Here is a 14,969-nt window from a genome sequence, read left to right on the forward strand (position 1 = left end):
AGCTACAATGCCATTTTTAAAATCATAGGCATCTACTGTGGGGGCCTCCAGCGAAATATTCAGATCACATAACAGAACAAATGGAAGATACAGCAAACTACCTATAATTAAGTAAAGAACTGAAGACCACTCTCTTTAGTGGAAACTGTTCACCCTAGAAATTCGATCAGAAGCCATTCTCAACCCCATCAGATGTGACACAAGATTTCACTGCAAACACAGCCTTACACACAGATAATTGATCGTCATTCATTATCCCTGTTAATCATTTCTTACATGCACCCAACTCCTCTATGTATTAGGGAGTTGAAATTCACCCAACATGGGCAAAGACCAACTATTGGGGATCCCATAAAAACACTTTGAGCATCAGCAAGGCAATATGTATAGCACATTTCAAACACCAATGAAAAATCAATTATGAATAACTAAAGATTTCACCAAATGAAAAGTTATTGATTTCGTTGGCCAAGGAAAATAAATCCAGAAGGGCCAGACATTTGTGATGGCTCTTAATGGTGAAGAAGCTTTTGTTAGTGGCCTGACGTTTTTGGCTAACCGGTCAAGAAAATACATTTTTCATTGTACTCAAACAGGACCAACTGTTCCATACTTCTTAGTGCGAAACAACCACACTTTAAATTATCTGTAGATAATTCATTGAGATGATGAATCAGTTAATCTCTGTATAAACCTTTTCCTTTGTCTTATTATTTTGCTTGTTCCAGAATCATTCCAACAACATATTTGAGATGAATCTCAATACCTCATGTTCTGCTGCTCTCTTCCACATTAGATTGTCCGCCTTGTACCTCAAATATAGCAAATCAGCACACATCACTCAACCTATTAAAACAGAATGCTGCCATGTGAACCTCCTGCATGAAGTCAAATATATCTCTTGTATCAAATTTTTAAGCCATATTCCTAACTCCTGTGCATTTAACATAACTAGAATGTATACCAGGTGCTCCACAAACTATCTAAAAGACACTGGCAAATGCAGGAAAAAACCTATTCCATGTCATTATTATTATTATTATGTTTGAGCTTGTAAAGCGCACTGTTACCCGGAGGTTTCCTGGCGCTGTGTAACGCTGGGGAACCCGTCCTGGCTTTCCCTGTGGGATGGTCCCTGCTGGGAGTCCCCATGGTGAAGCCAAGCATCCCCGGCATTGGAGGTGCCGTTGTGGAGATTAGGCAAGCTGATGCCCAGAGTTGCCGAGTGGGACCCCTGAATTAGAGTAGGCACCGAAGCGAGAATTATCGAGTCCGCTGACCAAAGTCCACGACCCTGCAGCGTCGGGAATTGAACCCTGGTCCCGGCCGACTTCGGCTCCCGGGTCTGCCGCCTCTAACCAGTGAGCCACACCAATCCATGCCCAATGTCATGCCCATCCTAATCAAATAACACCAGCTCTTCCTAATAGTGTGTATTTTGTTTGTGCCAAAACATCTTCTTCAAAGTTGTGACTGCACAGAAATGGGCTCCCTCAGGCCGAGTGTGCAGAGCCCAAAATCAAATTTTGTCAAGCTTAAAGAAATCCCAGGGTCTGATTCCCAAAACTTTATCTATGAGTAGCTGTGCCACACTCTTGTGTTCAATGTGGTTGAGACCTGAACATCCTGACTGGTTCACTGTTTATCTTCTATGAGTATTGTGCTGTACTTCTTAGGTAAAACATGGTTACTGACAAAACATTGTGATTCAAAAAGATGTAGTAAACATAAGAGGAATAAGAACCAACTAATCTCAGAGTAAACTAGCAAGCTTTGTGAATACACATGATCTTTCTGCAAACACGCCACCGAAATCTGGGAAACCATCACCACCCTCATCCCCGATGCGAACTTCATCACAGAGTTGGCTCAACCCCTCCTCTACCCCCGACATCCCCACCGCAATGGCTACAAGATGACACATCGCAACCGCATCAACAAACACAAAGGAGACCTCCCGATCATCCACAAAGAAACTATCCACTGCATCAACAACAAAGATGACACCACACCGGATAAGGAATACCTGAACTTCCAATTTCACACCAACGGCATAGGCACCCTTGCATACAGAGCCCCAGGACCACACCCGGCTTCTGCAATGCCAGCACCGACTTCTGCAATGCCAGCACCAACTTCACTGCTTTACTAGATATCTAGTCCAAAAACAGCTTCCTCTGCGACCTCAACTTCCACCTCGTCTAACCCACAGATTACAACTCTGCTAACCTCCTGGAATGCATGTGGAACATCAGGCTCACCCAGCTGGTCACTGAACCTACACAGTGCAGGACACACACTGGACCTGATCTTCAAGGCCAACGACTGTGTCACCTGGACTCACCACACCATCATCTACTTCACCATCACAGGATAACCAGGCCTCCCAGCTCCTCTTTCTGCCGTTGGAGCAAAGTGGCGGAAACCCAATGGACAGAAGCCTTCAATACCGCCGAGCCCGACCCCGCAACCAACCTAGAACAGGCGGTCAAGAACTTCACCACCTTGATCACCCACTGTGCCGACTGAATCGTCCCCATCATATCAGCCAAGACCTGCAAACCCACCAAACAAGCCAACTCACCAGAACTCAGGACAATGAATGCAGCTGTAAACCGAACGAAAAAAGATGCCGCCCCAGCAGAGACACCATAGATCATGCCACCTTCAAGTCAGGCCTTCAACAAATACCACTGACATATTAAAAACACAAAAAAGACTCCCTAGAAAACTGCATCAAACCATGCGCCAACCACACCAAGGAGCTCTTCAGAATTTTCAGGGAGTTCTCCTGCCTGACGGCAACCAAGAACATGTTCTTTCCTTCACAGGAACTCTAGCGAACAATTTATATAACAAGATGTCCACCATTTACAGGAACATTCGAACCCCAGTGCACCACACAGAACACCACACACCAACTCACTACCATCCTCAATGCATCCATCTCCAAAGCCACCTTCCCTGATGCATGGCAATACACAGAAATCAGACCTCTGCTCAAAAAATCCTCAGTCCACCCCAGCGAAATCCAGAGGTATCGCTCCAACTCATTTGTCCCTTTTCCACCAAATCCCAAGAGAAAGCCATCAACCGTTGGCTTACCGAACACTTGGAGAGAAACAACCTTCTTGACACGTCTCAATCAGGCTTCAATACCAACCACAGCACTGAACCCACCCTGATTACCGCCACTGATGACATCCACACCCTCCTAGTCAAGGGGGGAATCTGCAACACTAATCCTCCTTGACCTCTACGCAGCATTCAAAACTGTATCCCACCACACACTTCTCAAGAGACTGCACCACATCAGGATCCAGGGAGACTCTCTCATATGGATCTCATCATACCTCACCGGACAAACTCCAAGAATCCGTATACCTCCCTTCACCTCAGAACTAAATAGCACAATCTGCGGCATCCCCCAAGGCTCACCTTTCAGCCCCAACCTTTTTAACACCTACTTGACACCTCTAGCCAATATCGCCTGAAACCATGACATCAACATCCTTTCCTACGCTGATGACACTCTGCTCATCCTCTCACACTCAGCAGACCCCTCCACCTCGAAGTCAAACTTCCACAACAGCATGAAGAGTGTCACGTACTGGACGAAGACCAACTGTCTGAAGCACAACACTGACAAGACCGAAGTGCTGATCTTTGGGAACAACGCCTACCCATGGAACAACACCTGGAACGACTCCTGGGCCCATCCCCACAGACTAAGCCCACTAACTCAGCATCATCTTAGACAGCAAACTCACCATGAAACCACAGAATAATGCAGTCTCTTCTGCCTGCCTCCACACCGTCCGCATGCTCCAAAGATTCTTCATATGGCTCCCCATCAGGACGAGGAAAACCATGGCTTATGCCCTAGTCACCAGCTTGCTGGACTATGGCAGCACACTGTATGCAGGAACCACTACCCAACTCCTGAAGAGACTCCAGACAATACCGAATTCACTGGCAAGACTCCTTCTCAAACTGCCCTAATGGACCCAAATCACCCTGACCTGAAGAACCGCCAATGGCTCCCCATACAGAAAAGCTGCGAAATCAAGATGCTGACACACACCTGCAAAGCCCTCCACAACCAAGGGCCAGCGTACATCAACCACCTCCTAAACTTCCACCAACCCTCCAGAGACCTTCGCTCTGCCTCCCTTGCCCTTTCACATACACCACCATTCCTTCTCCTACCTCGGTGCCAAGTCCTGGAAAAGCCTTACCCTCCACCTCCGGACATCACTCACCCTGGCAGAATTCAGGAAGAGACTCAAGACCTGGATTTTCGACAGAGCCAAACAACCTAGTGCCTGGATACCCTCACGAGTATATAGCAGCGCTGTACAAATGCATACTGATTCATTGAATAAAGGCTGCAGATTCTACAACAAAACTCAATGTTTACTGACTTACTGACTTTATGTAAGTGGGAGGTTTACCCGGTTGCACTTGCAGTGTTTTCATTCTTTGTATAAGGGTATTACTTTCTAAGTAGCTTCAATGAACCCTCTGTTTACCATTGCAGCCTATTTCTCATAGCTCACTCAACAAATAGTAACTCCTTCCTCTTGAAAGCATAGTTGAAAAAACTGAAAGACCTTGCTTTTCCAAAGCTACACCTCCGGGTTTCAAACTGTGTGTCCAATGAGGATAATATGTCTCATTTTACTCTATAAGACATTTTAAAACCGCTAGGAACAAAGTAATCTTCCACCACACTTTCATGTGCTATAGTCGGAGTATGATCGAACTAATACATCCTCAACACATGGATGGCGATTTATTATTTCCCACTTCTAAATAACAATAAATAAACTCTCACAGACAAGTGGGAAAACCTCCAACGATCTAGATATACATCTTTGAAAGCAGAGGGTATCGACTCGTCGCTATTCAAGGCAAAGCTAAGCTCATCTTTGGAAGAGCAATTGGAAGCATGTGCCAAATCCGCAGAGTATACCATGGAAACACATAGTGCAGCTGGCATTGTATATCTAGGAACACGTTTTTCAAAGTTTCTTTCCTCAGTGATACTTCAGAAATGCTTCAAAAGTCACAAAGCAGACATGGAAAACAATTTCTGGATCTTTTAACCTAAATCATGTCTCAATGGAATCTCTTTTCTGTGCAACTACTACGACCAATCAATATTCTTTGTTCACTTTTTTCCTTTTGCATTCTCCTTTTTTTCTGTTTAGCTCAATTTTTTTCAGTTTGAATTTTTTTCTATTTTCATCCTTTTATCTTTAATTCCAATTTTGATCTTTGTCTCTTTTACTTTCAAGGTCTTATTTCTTTGCCCTTTTCATCCTTTTGTTATCATTTTATTTGTGTTTGTTTTTTTATTGTCTTTTTTGGATCTTGTTACTATTTCTTTTTGTTAATTTGTCTTTTTCTGTCCTTTTTATTTACTCATTCATTTATCTTTATGGTCTCTTGTTATCGTTTAGCTACCCTTGTCTATCGATGTTTTTTACTGTTTATCACTTCTACCATTCTTTTTGGTAATTTTGTTGGGCTGTTCCTCTTCAATTTCTTCCCCTGGCCACTTATTTTTATTTCAATTTGTTACTTTTGGTCCTCATTCTGCTTTGATTTTCCCCTTGATTTCATTCTTTTTTTTTATACTATTCCTGTTTTCCTTTCAGTTTTTCCTTTTCTGATTTTCTATTTTTCGCTTTGCTCCGTTTTCTGTGTTTAGCCACTTTACTGATGTTTGCCTCCCTCTTAATTGACTATTACTGGTTCACCCGCATGAAGACACTCAACGCGCACATGATAGTGAAAGCTGTTGTAAATTAGTTCATTAGCAAGATGCATTTAGGTATGCAATACGTAACCTAGCAACACTTGCTGGGTAATGGCATGAAATGTAGAATGTGAGATGATTATGTAGAAATGTTCTGGCAGTTGCTGACTGGATCTTGCCACAGTTGGTCGTACATCTATATTGCAACTTAAATGAAGAAAGAAGGACATTGGTGCAGTGAGTTCTTTCAAATGGCAACGATGATGGGATGAACCCCTTCTTTTACCAACCCTAAGTGATGTTTGATGGGCAAGTAGGTGGAATGGAAAGCTGATAAAGTTGGTGTTCTCAGAGGACCTTAACATCAGGGAAACGGACTGGATTGTGTGTTGAAGTTGGCGGCCAGTTGGGCAAGTATGAACTGTAGCTGAGGCATTGTGGAGTTAAACGAAAACTGTTGTACCCCAATATATGTATTTTTTTTGTTTTTTTTTAAATTGCGAGACTTGTTGAAGCAGCGCATGGAGTTAGGTGTGTGCAGTGTTTTGAGGCAGCACGTGGAGTCAGGTGCTCAAGAACAGCGAGACATGTTGAAGCAGTGTATGAAGTTTCGGTGTGCTCGTGCCTTAGCGGTTGTGATTCATGTGATATCTCACGACAAAGTCCGCATTTGCTGTTGTAATGGTGACACGCACACCACGAGAATTTACGACATATCCTGGGTGGCATCTGTTCTCGGCATAGTGGTGACACGTACACGTTGAGAGGCTCATTGAGTTAACATTAGTTCTGTGCCCTCAGTATTTAGTAACACATAGTGCTGCATTATGCAAAAACCAAGTGATTTTTTTTTAACTGCGGGATTGCGCTGAGGCCAGAACGGGCTGGTGAGAATACAACTGTGAAGTAGTTAATACTGTGAAATCCATAGAAAAAAGTAATAAGCAAATTGTATATTACCATGGCAGCAATATGCAGTGTGTCCATGCTGTGGCTGGTAAGTGGTAAAGTGATAAATGTTTAGGAAGTCCTGCTAGTGCTGCAAGTGATCTTGGTGGCCTATCAAAGTCTGTCATAAACCATTGAGCACTAGTATGCTAACCTGCATGAGAATTGTTTCAACGCCCATGTGAGCTACAATATGTACAGACATCAGTGACTAGATTTGTTATGTAAGTTTATTGTTTTTCTTGAGACTACAATGACTACATTTGTTGTATTAGTTTGTTGTGTTATTTTCACTTTCATAATGATTTGTGGGGCCTAAAGTGTTAGTCATTTAATCTATTGCATCTCTACCTTTTTTTCTAGCTGCTCTAGGTGATCCAATTTTGCTTTTGGAAATTGTCGAGAAGCCTTTGAAATGTATTTAGAGGCTTTAAGTGATGCCTTCGTCGTTGCAAAGGGGAAATTGGCTCTGCTAAAGCATAGTTGAGGGTTAGAAGGAAGGACTGCGTTAAAACACTACTATGTGTTAGTAACTATGTAGAAGGTGAAGGGGAATCTGATGAGGAAGGTGAGTAGAGTGCTGTCCATAATACGGCAATGGAAACGCTGGAGGCACTTTATGGGAAGCAATTCAGTGTAGTTGTAGAGCACCACAGTTTTTTTTCATGAGCACAAGCAACTAATGATTCCGTTGATAAGTATGTAAGTGTACTTTGGACACTAGCTGTCTCATGTAATTTCAGAGAGCTGTATGAAGAAATAATAAGACATCAATTAATAATCATACAAGAAACATGTAGATACAAGAAAAGGTATTATGCTTGAAAGATCCTTCATTCGAAAAAGCTGGTGTAGTGGCACAACGCATAGAGGATACTTCTCGTTATGAAAAGGAGCTGGAAAAGAAAGGGCTGGATAAAGCAACAGGGCAAGTGGTGAATAAAATGGATACTTACAAAAGTACAAAAAGGGGAAAGTTAGTCTAGTAAGTTCAACAATGGAGTTAAGAGACTTATAGTGGAAACATATTGCACCATCTGGTAATTGTCCAGCAATAAAGGATAAATGTTTCGGGTGTAATGGAATTGGGCATTTTTCTATGGTATGTGACCAAAAGAAAATTGAATATAAAAAGTGAATTTTGTACAACATGAAGATGGCACCAATGAAGATAAAGTACGTCAGATGAAGATATTGAAGTTCCGATGTTGTGATATATTGAGTCCCAAAATGAAATGTTACAAGAGTGTGTGAAAACAGGGTAAATATGCTAGAGCATGAACAATATTGGCCTCTTAAATGTATGGTATCTGTAAATCGAGTCTTAGTGCAAATATGGGCGGATTCATGTTCGCCATATTCGTTAATTGACCAAGAAACTTGGTATACATTTGGCAGAAAGGAATTGTAACAACCAAAGTAGAGTTGGTTGGGTATGGTGGAAGTAAACTACCTACAATCGGAGGTTTCCAAACGACTTGGACTTTAAAAAAAAGAGAGATTTCATGTTAGTTATGTGTGGTAGAAAAGGGGTGAGGTTTACTTGGTTGGAGATAACAGAGAACATTAAATATAGTATTAAATCCCAATGCTGCAGAACAAGCGTTATAAGTAATTCACAAGGATGCAGTGATGTGAAAGAGTGAGTTTCCAAAATTGTTTGGGAATATACTAGGATGCTTAAAGAAATTTGTTCGCAAAAAACAGTATTAAAAGAGGGAGCGATTGCAAAAGCTCTTAAGGTGAGTAATATGCCTGTAGTGTTGAAGGATGCGCAGAAGGCAGAATTGCCATGATTATTGTAGATGGGTGTGATAAAACTCATTGAATGATCAAAATGATTAAGTCCAGTTGCAATTGCATGCAAACCTAAATGGAATTATCAGGAGGTGCATGGACTTAAGAGATCTAAATGACTGTATATGGGTGGACTGGCATTCCATACCAAATATAAATGTGGTGTTGGCAAGTATAAAAGGGGGAAAGGTATATTCAATGCTTGATCTATCAAGTGCAAGAGAAGCCAAGATAGCCGACGAACTGGAGCTCCCTGCTGAGGCTCCGGGGCTTGGGATCACTTGTAAATAAATATCCCTGTTTTGTCCCCCCATCCACCCTTTACTCCCGTCTCATTTCAGAGAGAGAGGCTTGGGTGTACAGGGGATGCCGTTTCTAAGCCCTATCTACCTTTATGGGGATCACAGGACATGGATCCCCCTTCTTGGAGGCCTGACCGAGGGCCATTGGGAGAGTCTTACTGGACGGATTTGTTCGAAGCACCCCAGGTTTGCTCAGAATCTGCCTCGCTGATGCGGTCCGGATCGGAGGGTGTAAATGGGAGTTGGCAGCCAGCAGGAGTGCTGGGGGATGCTTGTCTGCGCTCTTCGAGGGACGGCGGATCGAGATATCAGCAAGGGAGATACTGGTGCTTGCTGGTGGACACGCGAGCGTCCATTTCCTCCTATTGACATTGCAGCGGTTCCAAGTGAATTGCCGCTCTCTTCCTTCCACTTTACCGGCGTGTGAAAGCGCTGACCACTTTGCTTTCTACACCCCCTGCCTCCAGGTCTACTTGAGTGTACGCGGTCAAGAGGCTGCACTTGTTTCATCATTTTACATCGGCTGCCCCCCCCATGTCTTCCTGAGGGTTCGCAAGCCTGAGACTGTGTGCGTATCACAGAATGCATTTGCTGCATTGAGTCCTGTAGGCGGAGGGAAGGCAGCGCTCGTTGAGTCTTTGTTAAAGGGCAAGAGCAGGAGAAACTCACCAGGTGATTTAACTGATGGTCTTGAGAGTGGGCGAGCCCTGAACACTGGAGATCGGGGCTGCCTGGTTCTATGATGTTGGCTGCCTGGGAAAGAGCCCTGAGAACAGTGATCTACTATTGCCTGCTGATGAAAGGCCCGGTCCCCCGCATTTCCTGATGTTGCTGCATGCCTAGCCTTAATGAAGAGTGCACAGCTTTAACGATTAGAGAGGCTCAGGTCATTGAGACTCAGATCCAACCATATTATGCCAGAAACAGCCTGCCTTGACAGTCAGCCTGTCAAGCATATCCCCACCTCACTGTTTGATCGCACTGGAATACAGGAACTATTGAGGGAGGCATGGAACACGCTGCAGCACGGTTTCAGAAACCAGCTGGACAAGCGCCACGGAGCAAGCACCGCTTGATGTTTGAATTACGCTCAGGGTTTCCCAGTAACAACGGGACAGGTGCGTTGATGGAGCTATGATGAGGCCCCCCTGGCGGGAACCATGAATATTGTACTTACCGTGAAGACTAAGCGACATGGTTGATATCCGGTGGAGCTTTTTAGGCAGCTATAGAGGAGTTTGGCTCTGGTTCACCCCCTCGGCCGTCACCTACCCAGCTGGACATTGGACAAAGTTTTTCTTCATCTCCCCATTGTGTTTCCTTCCCTCCGCCACCTCCTCCATCCGTGATCCTGTGGTTACCTCCCATTTCCAGCTGATACGTTAATATCTCCTGTTACTGTGTAATCACTGTTTTTCTCCTTACGTTTATTCTTGGCTCCTGTTACTGATGCAATTTTGTAACCTGTAACTCGCTGATCCTCATGTAAAGCTGTGGTGCCCGAGCAACTTTGGCTAATGCCCGGTGGAACTGTCATATGCAGCTATAGAGGAGTTTGGCTCTGGTTCACCCCTCGGCCGGCACCTACCCAGCCAGACATAGTTTTCCTCGCCTCCCTGTTGTGTTTTCCTGCCTGCATTCCCTACCCCCATTTACCATTCCTCTCTACCTCGTCACTCCCCATAAGACGTGTGTATGTGATATTAATCTCACATTATTGTGAAATCTCATGTCTCTTCTTTTCTCCTATGTCTATACTTGTCTATGTAATTATGAAACCTGTAACTTAATGCTCCTCATGTAAAGCACGCTGATACCTCCGGGTCTAGCCAGCGCTGCCATCGGGTATTAATACACCTAGATTAACATTTAACTTAATTTAGAACACTCCGGTTTGTATCCACGCTATCTGGCTTTGCGTCCGCTTTGGCAGTGTTTCAGAGTGTGATGCAAAATTTACTAGGTGAAGTGAAGAATGTAAAATTTTAACAAGATGATATCTTTGTGCGGGCAGAAAAGAGTGATGCATGATGAGTTAAGGAAGATGTGTGTAATACTGGAAAAAGTGGGAATCCAGGTTAAAATAAAAAAAAAATGTACGTTTGCTTGCCAAAGTGTGGAATATATGGGCCATACTAGATCTCACAAAGGAATAAAGCCTAAGAATACATTGATGGAAGCTATAGAAAAAGTGCTGTGCCCAGTTCATTAAGACCATCGAGGTCCTTTTTAGGTTTGGCAGAGTATTACGTTACATTTTTCAAAGGTTTTGTAGATCAAGCCCAACCTCTTGGGATGTTAATGAAGAAAGGTCAGAAATAAGTGGACAAGTATTCTAAGAGATAAAGAGAAGTCTTGTAAATGCAGTATAATTGAAACCTTTCAATATACAGGATCACACAATACTTTTCATGCATGCAAGTATGCATGGATTGGTGGTGGTGTTAAAGCAAGTGTGCAATGGAAAGGAGAGAGTTGTGAAGTTCGCCTCAAGGACATTAAAAGGGACAGAAGGAAGTTATTCAACTATAGAAAAAGGAGCACGTGCTTGCTGGTGGGGGATCCGCATTTTCGTAATTTTGTGTGTGGAAGAGAGTTTGGATTACAAATTTATCACAAATTGTGTATTGATTTGTTCACCACCAAAGGTGCAGGACGAGCTAATCCAAGGATTGCAAAGTGGATTGATGGGTTGCAAGAGTATATGTTTACGCTAAAATATGTACTAGGTCTGTCCAATGTGAATAACGATTGTCAAGATTGCCAATACAAAAAGATAATGAAGAGGAAGAGTGGATGGTTGCAGATGTAATCAATATGAAAGTCATAGCTATTTCAGGAAAACAAATGGAAGGAATTCATATCAAAAGATGGGGAAATGCGTATGCTTATAAAAAGTTTGTGTAAAGAATTGTCAAAATTAGGTGAAAGTGTGAATAGCTGGTGAATTATAAGAATGAGTGGTCAGAATTGTTACGCCAGGATGGAATTGTAAGAAGTTAATTATGCTAGTTAAGTGAAAAATTGTTGGAGATTTGAAGGATGTGGGAAGAAATGTAATATAGTGAAGGTGTATTATTCTAAGTGGCCCGCAGTGAGTTTGGTGTGTGAAGTAAAGTTTTGGGCAATAATGGATTTTTTTGTGGATGTATGGAAAAGGAAGGTGTTCATGGGCAATGGTTCCCAATTTAAATCAGATGCGTTTGGGGTGTATTTGACACATTGTGATGTCAGTCATGTGAGTACAGCGGTTGGGCACCCACTTCAAAATGGCTTAGTAGAAAGATTCAATAGGGTCCTTGGTGAAAACATTGTCTTTGCAAAATGGTTGGCCTGGAAAAAGGAAATAAAAACACCATTATGGTGTTATCATACAACCCCACATTCTACTATGCTAGGAGCACTATTTGATTATTAAGAGGGGAAACCATGTGCTGAAGCTGCACTGGGATGGATGGGAAAGACCGGAAAAAAAAAAATACATCTGAAGGATTTGTTGAGTGGAGTGCAGAGTAAACAGTTTGAGTATGTGAAGGAGGGAAAAAATGGAACAAGAGGTGGTGAATAAAAGTGTGGGGATTAAGTGCGGGCCAATTTGTTGGGAAATACAAGGAGGGGTTAGTCTTAAAGGTCTTTGCCAAAACAGATTGTGAATTTGAAGAAGTACAGTGTAGAATTGGAGGATGGAAAGAGATGGAATATGAGGAGGCTAGTCAAATGTAGTGAGGCGGAAGTGAGAAAATAGATGAGTCGCAGTGGCAAGGTTGAGAAAGAGCTAGAGAGAGCCAAATGGATAAGAAGATGAAGAAGGAAGAGGAGGGGGTCTGGTGTGAGGAAGAGGATGAGAAGAACAATAAAATAGCCTGGATTTTTGAAAGAATATTCTTTGGGATAAGAATGATATGTTTAGTTGCATCTGAAAATTATATATAGTTATGTATATTCATAGGACTTTATAGTATTAAGCATACATTGTGGGAATATCTGTACATTATTGTAAAGGTTATTAGGTGGAGAGGTATGTTTGTATATTACTAGATTAGCAAGATGTATTTAGATTTGTAACGCGTAATTTAGCAACACCTGCTGGGCAATGGCATGGAATGTAGATTGTGAGATGATTGTAGAAAACTGTACTGGCAATTGCTGACTGGATCTTGCCTGGGTTGGCCAAACATCGGTACTGAAAATTAAATTAAGAAGATAGGAGATTGGTGCAGTGTGTTCTGTAAGAGGCATTTTTATTATTGCAGACTAGTCACAATTTCTTTCATTGTGAGAACATGGGAACATATTATTCGATAATTTAGGTTTCTGGTTTTACTACTGCCTTTTTCTGTTTTGAGCTTTACATTTAATCGTTTGCCTTGTGTCTGCGTATATACAATTCACAACCGAACTGTATAGTCTTATTTTTCTATTGTATTTTCTTTTTCTGTTAGGGCCCTCTCATTCTTGGGGATGAGTATTTGTCTTGCATTGATGTTCATTTCATCCTGGTATTATGCTCTTGTGGCTATGGTTATAGCAGGAATGATCTACAAGTACATTGAATACCAAGGGTAAGTCTGTTTTATTCCCCTTTTTTTAATATACTAACTAATCAAGCTGTAAAATGTTCTGGCCTGTGGTAGTAGAAAAGATACGTTCTCAGAGGAAAGGGGCTTCCATAAAGGCAAAATATTTTATTTCAAAGGAATTAAAGGAAGTGCATAAGGGTAGCGCGGAAGAATTTGTGCAGTGGGAATATTATAAGATTACTTCTTTGTACTAGAAAGAAGTGAATCTGCTTCACGCAAGATGGCTTTGATCAGAGCTTTATGTAAACACTGCACGCACTCCTCCTATTTATGTTAATTCGGTAATAGAATATTTAAGGTTATCTAGGATCCAAATGTAACTTTTATATTTAAGGGGCAGCCATCTTGCATACAATGAAAATTAAATGACGCATAGCACATTTGCAATGTGAAGACATGGTATTATGTACCTTCACATTGGCATGATATGATTTGATTCTCATGTATGCCCCTCTTTGAGAATATTTATGAATGAAACTCTAAGCCCTCTGAGTTATTTCTATCAAATCCGTCTATCTTTCCAGTCACCTAAACTAGACCATTTCCATCCTGGATCCTTGCCACACATGCAGTTTATTTTAGTACTGTATATTGCTATTTTGTCTGAATTTTGTAACTTGTAAGAGGTAGATGCTGATGGTTCTTGACATCAATCCAGCTACAGAGAATTTCTTGACAATTTCTCAGTTGCCTGCATCATTCGTATCCCTAATGATTGCCAATTCAATGTAACTACACAGATTGGGGCTTACTTCTTCTTGACAATTCTCACAGCCAGATAGGACTACTGACGAGCAAGTCCTAAGAACATGGGGAAAGCGTAGTCGTTCAACACCCATACTGCTGTATGATTAAGGTCAAATCCCCAATGGTTTTCAAAAAGTGTCATTGTCCTGGAGCATGTAAGGTAAATATGATTTATAAAGCGAAGCTCCTGCCCGAGGGCGTCTTGGTGTTATAGAAGTCTGACTGAGGCAGCAACAGTGTCCGCTACTGGTTGAGCGAGTGCACAGAATGCCTCTCAATCCTGTGTGAAAAACCAGGTTTTTAAGGCTTTTCTGAAACTAGGTAGGGAGGGGCTGTTTTTAGAGTCCGTGGCAGACTAATACAGAGCTTAGCAGTAGTCCTCTAAAACTCCAGCCCCCCCCCCCCCCAAAGTGGCCTTTCTAAATGGGCGAACCATCATGTTCCTGGCAGAGCCTGAGCGCAGGGCCCTTGCTGATATGCACCATTTCAGTTTTCTCTTAAAATGGTCTGGCATGAGTCTGTGCAGGGATTTATTTGCCAGACAGAGGGCTTTGAACTTACATAGTTGTCTGACTGGCAACCAATGCAGTTTTTTTGATGGCTTCTCTGGCCGATTCATATTTGGGAATTTTGAAGATGAAACGAGCAGCAGCGTTATGAAGGATCTGGAGTGTTTTCAAAAGACCTAAGGCAAGAGTAAGGTAGAGACTATTACTATAGTCAATCTGTGTAGTTACTGTTTTAGAAGTTCAAGGGGCAGGAATGTATTTATTTTTTAATCAGCCTTATAGAGCAAAAAGATGCGGATGTAATTTTGTTGACTTGCTCCTT

The 14,969-nt window shown here is 42.3% G+C and overlaps 1 protein-coding gene across 1 annotated transcript in view; it reads left to right on the plus strand.

Annotated features, from left to right (window-relative positions):
• Positions 1-14,969, plus strand: part of SLC12A4 (solute carrier family 12 member 4) — a 533,265-nt gene that overhangs the window by 405,174 nt on the left and 113,122 nt on the right. The window contains exon 15 of the mRNA XM_086945194.1: positions 13,254-13,373. Coding sequence (XP_086801320.1) covers positions 13,254-13,373 — 120 coding nt within the window. The remainder of the gene's footprint in view (positions 1-13,253; positions 13,374-14,969) is intronic.

The sequence above is a fragment of the Lissotriton vulgaris genome, chromosome 12, assembly GCF_964263255.1.
Source record: "Lissotriton vulgaris chromosome 12, aLisVul1.2, whole genome shotgun sequence".
In the NCBI taxonomy this organism is placed as follows: Eukaryota; Metazoa; Chordata; class Amphibia; order Caudata; family Salamandridae; genus Lissotriton; species Lissotriton vulgaris.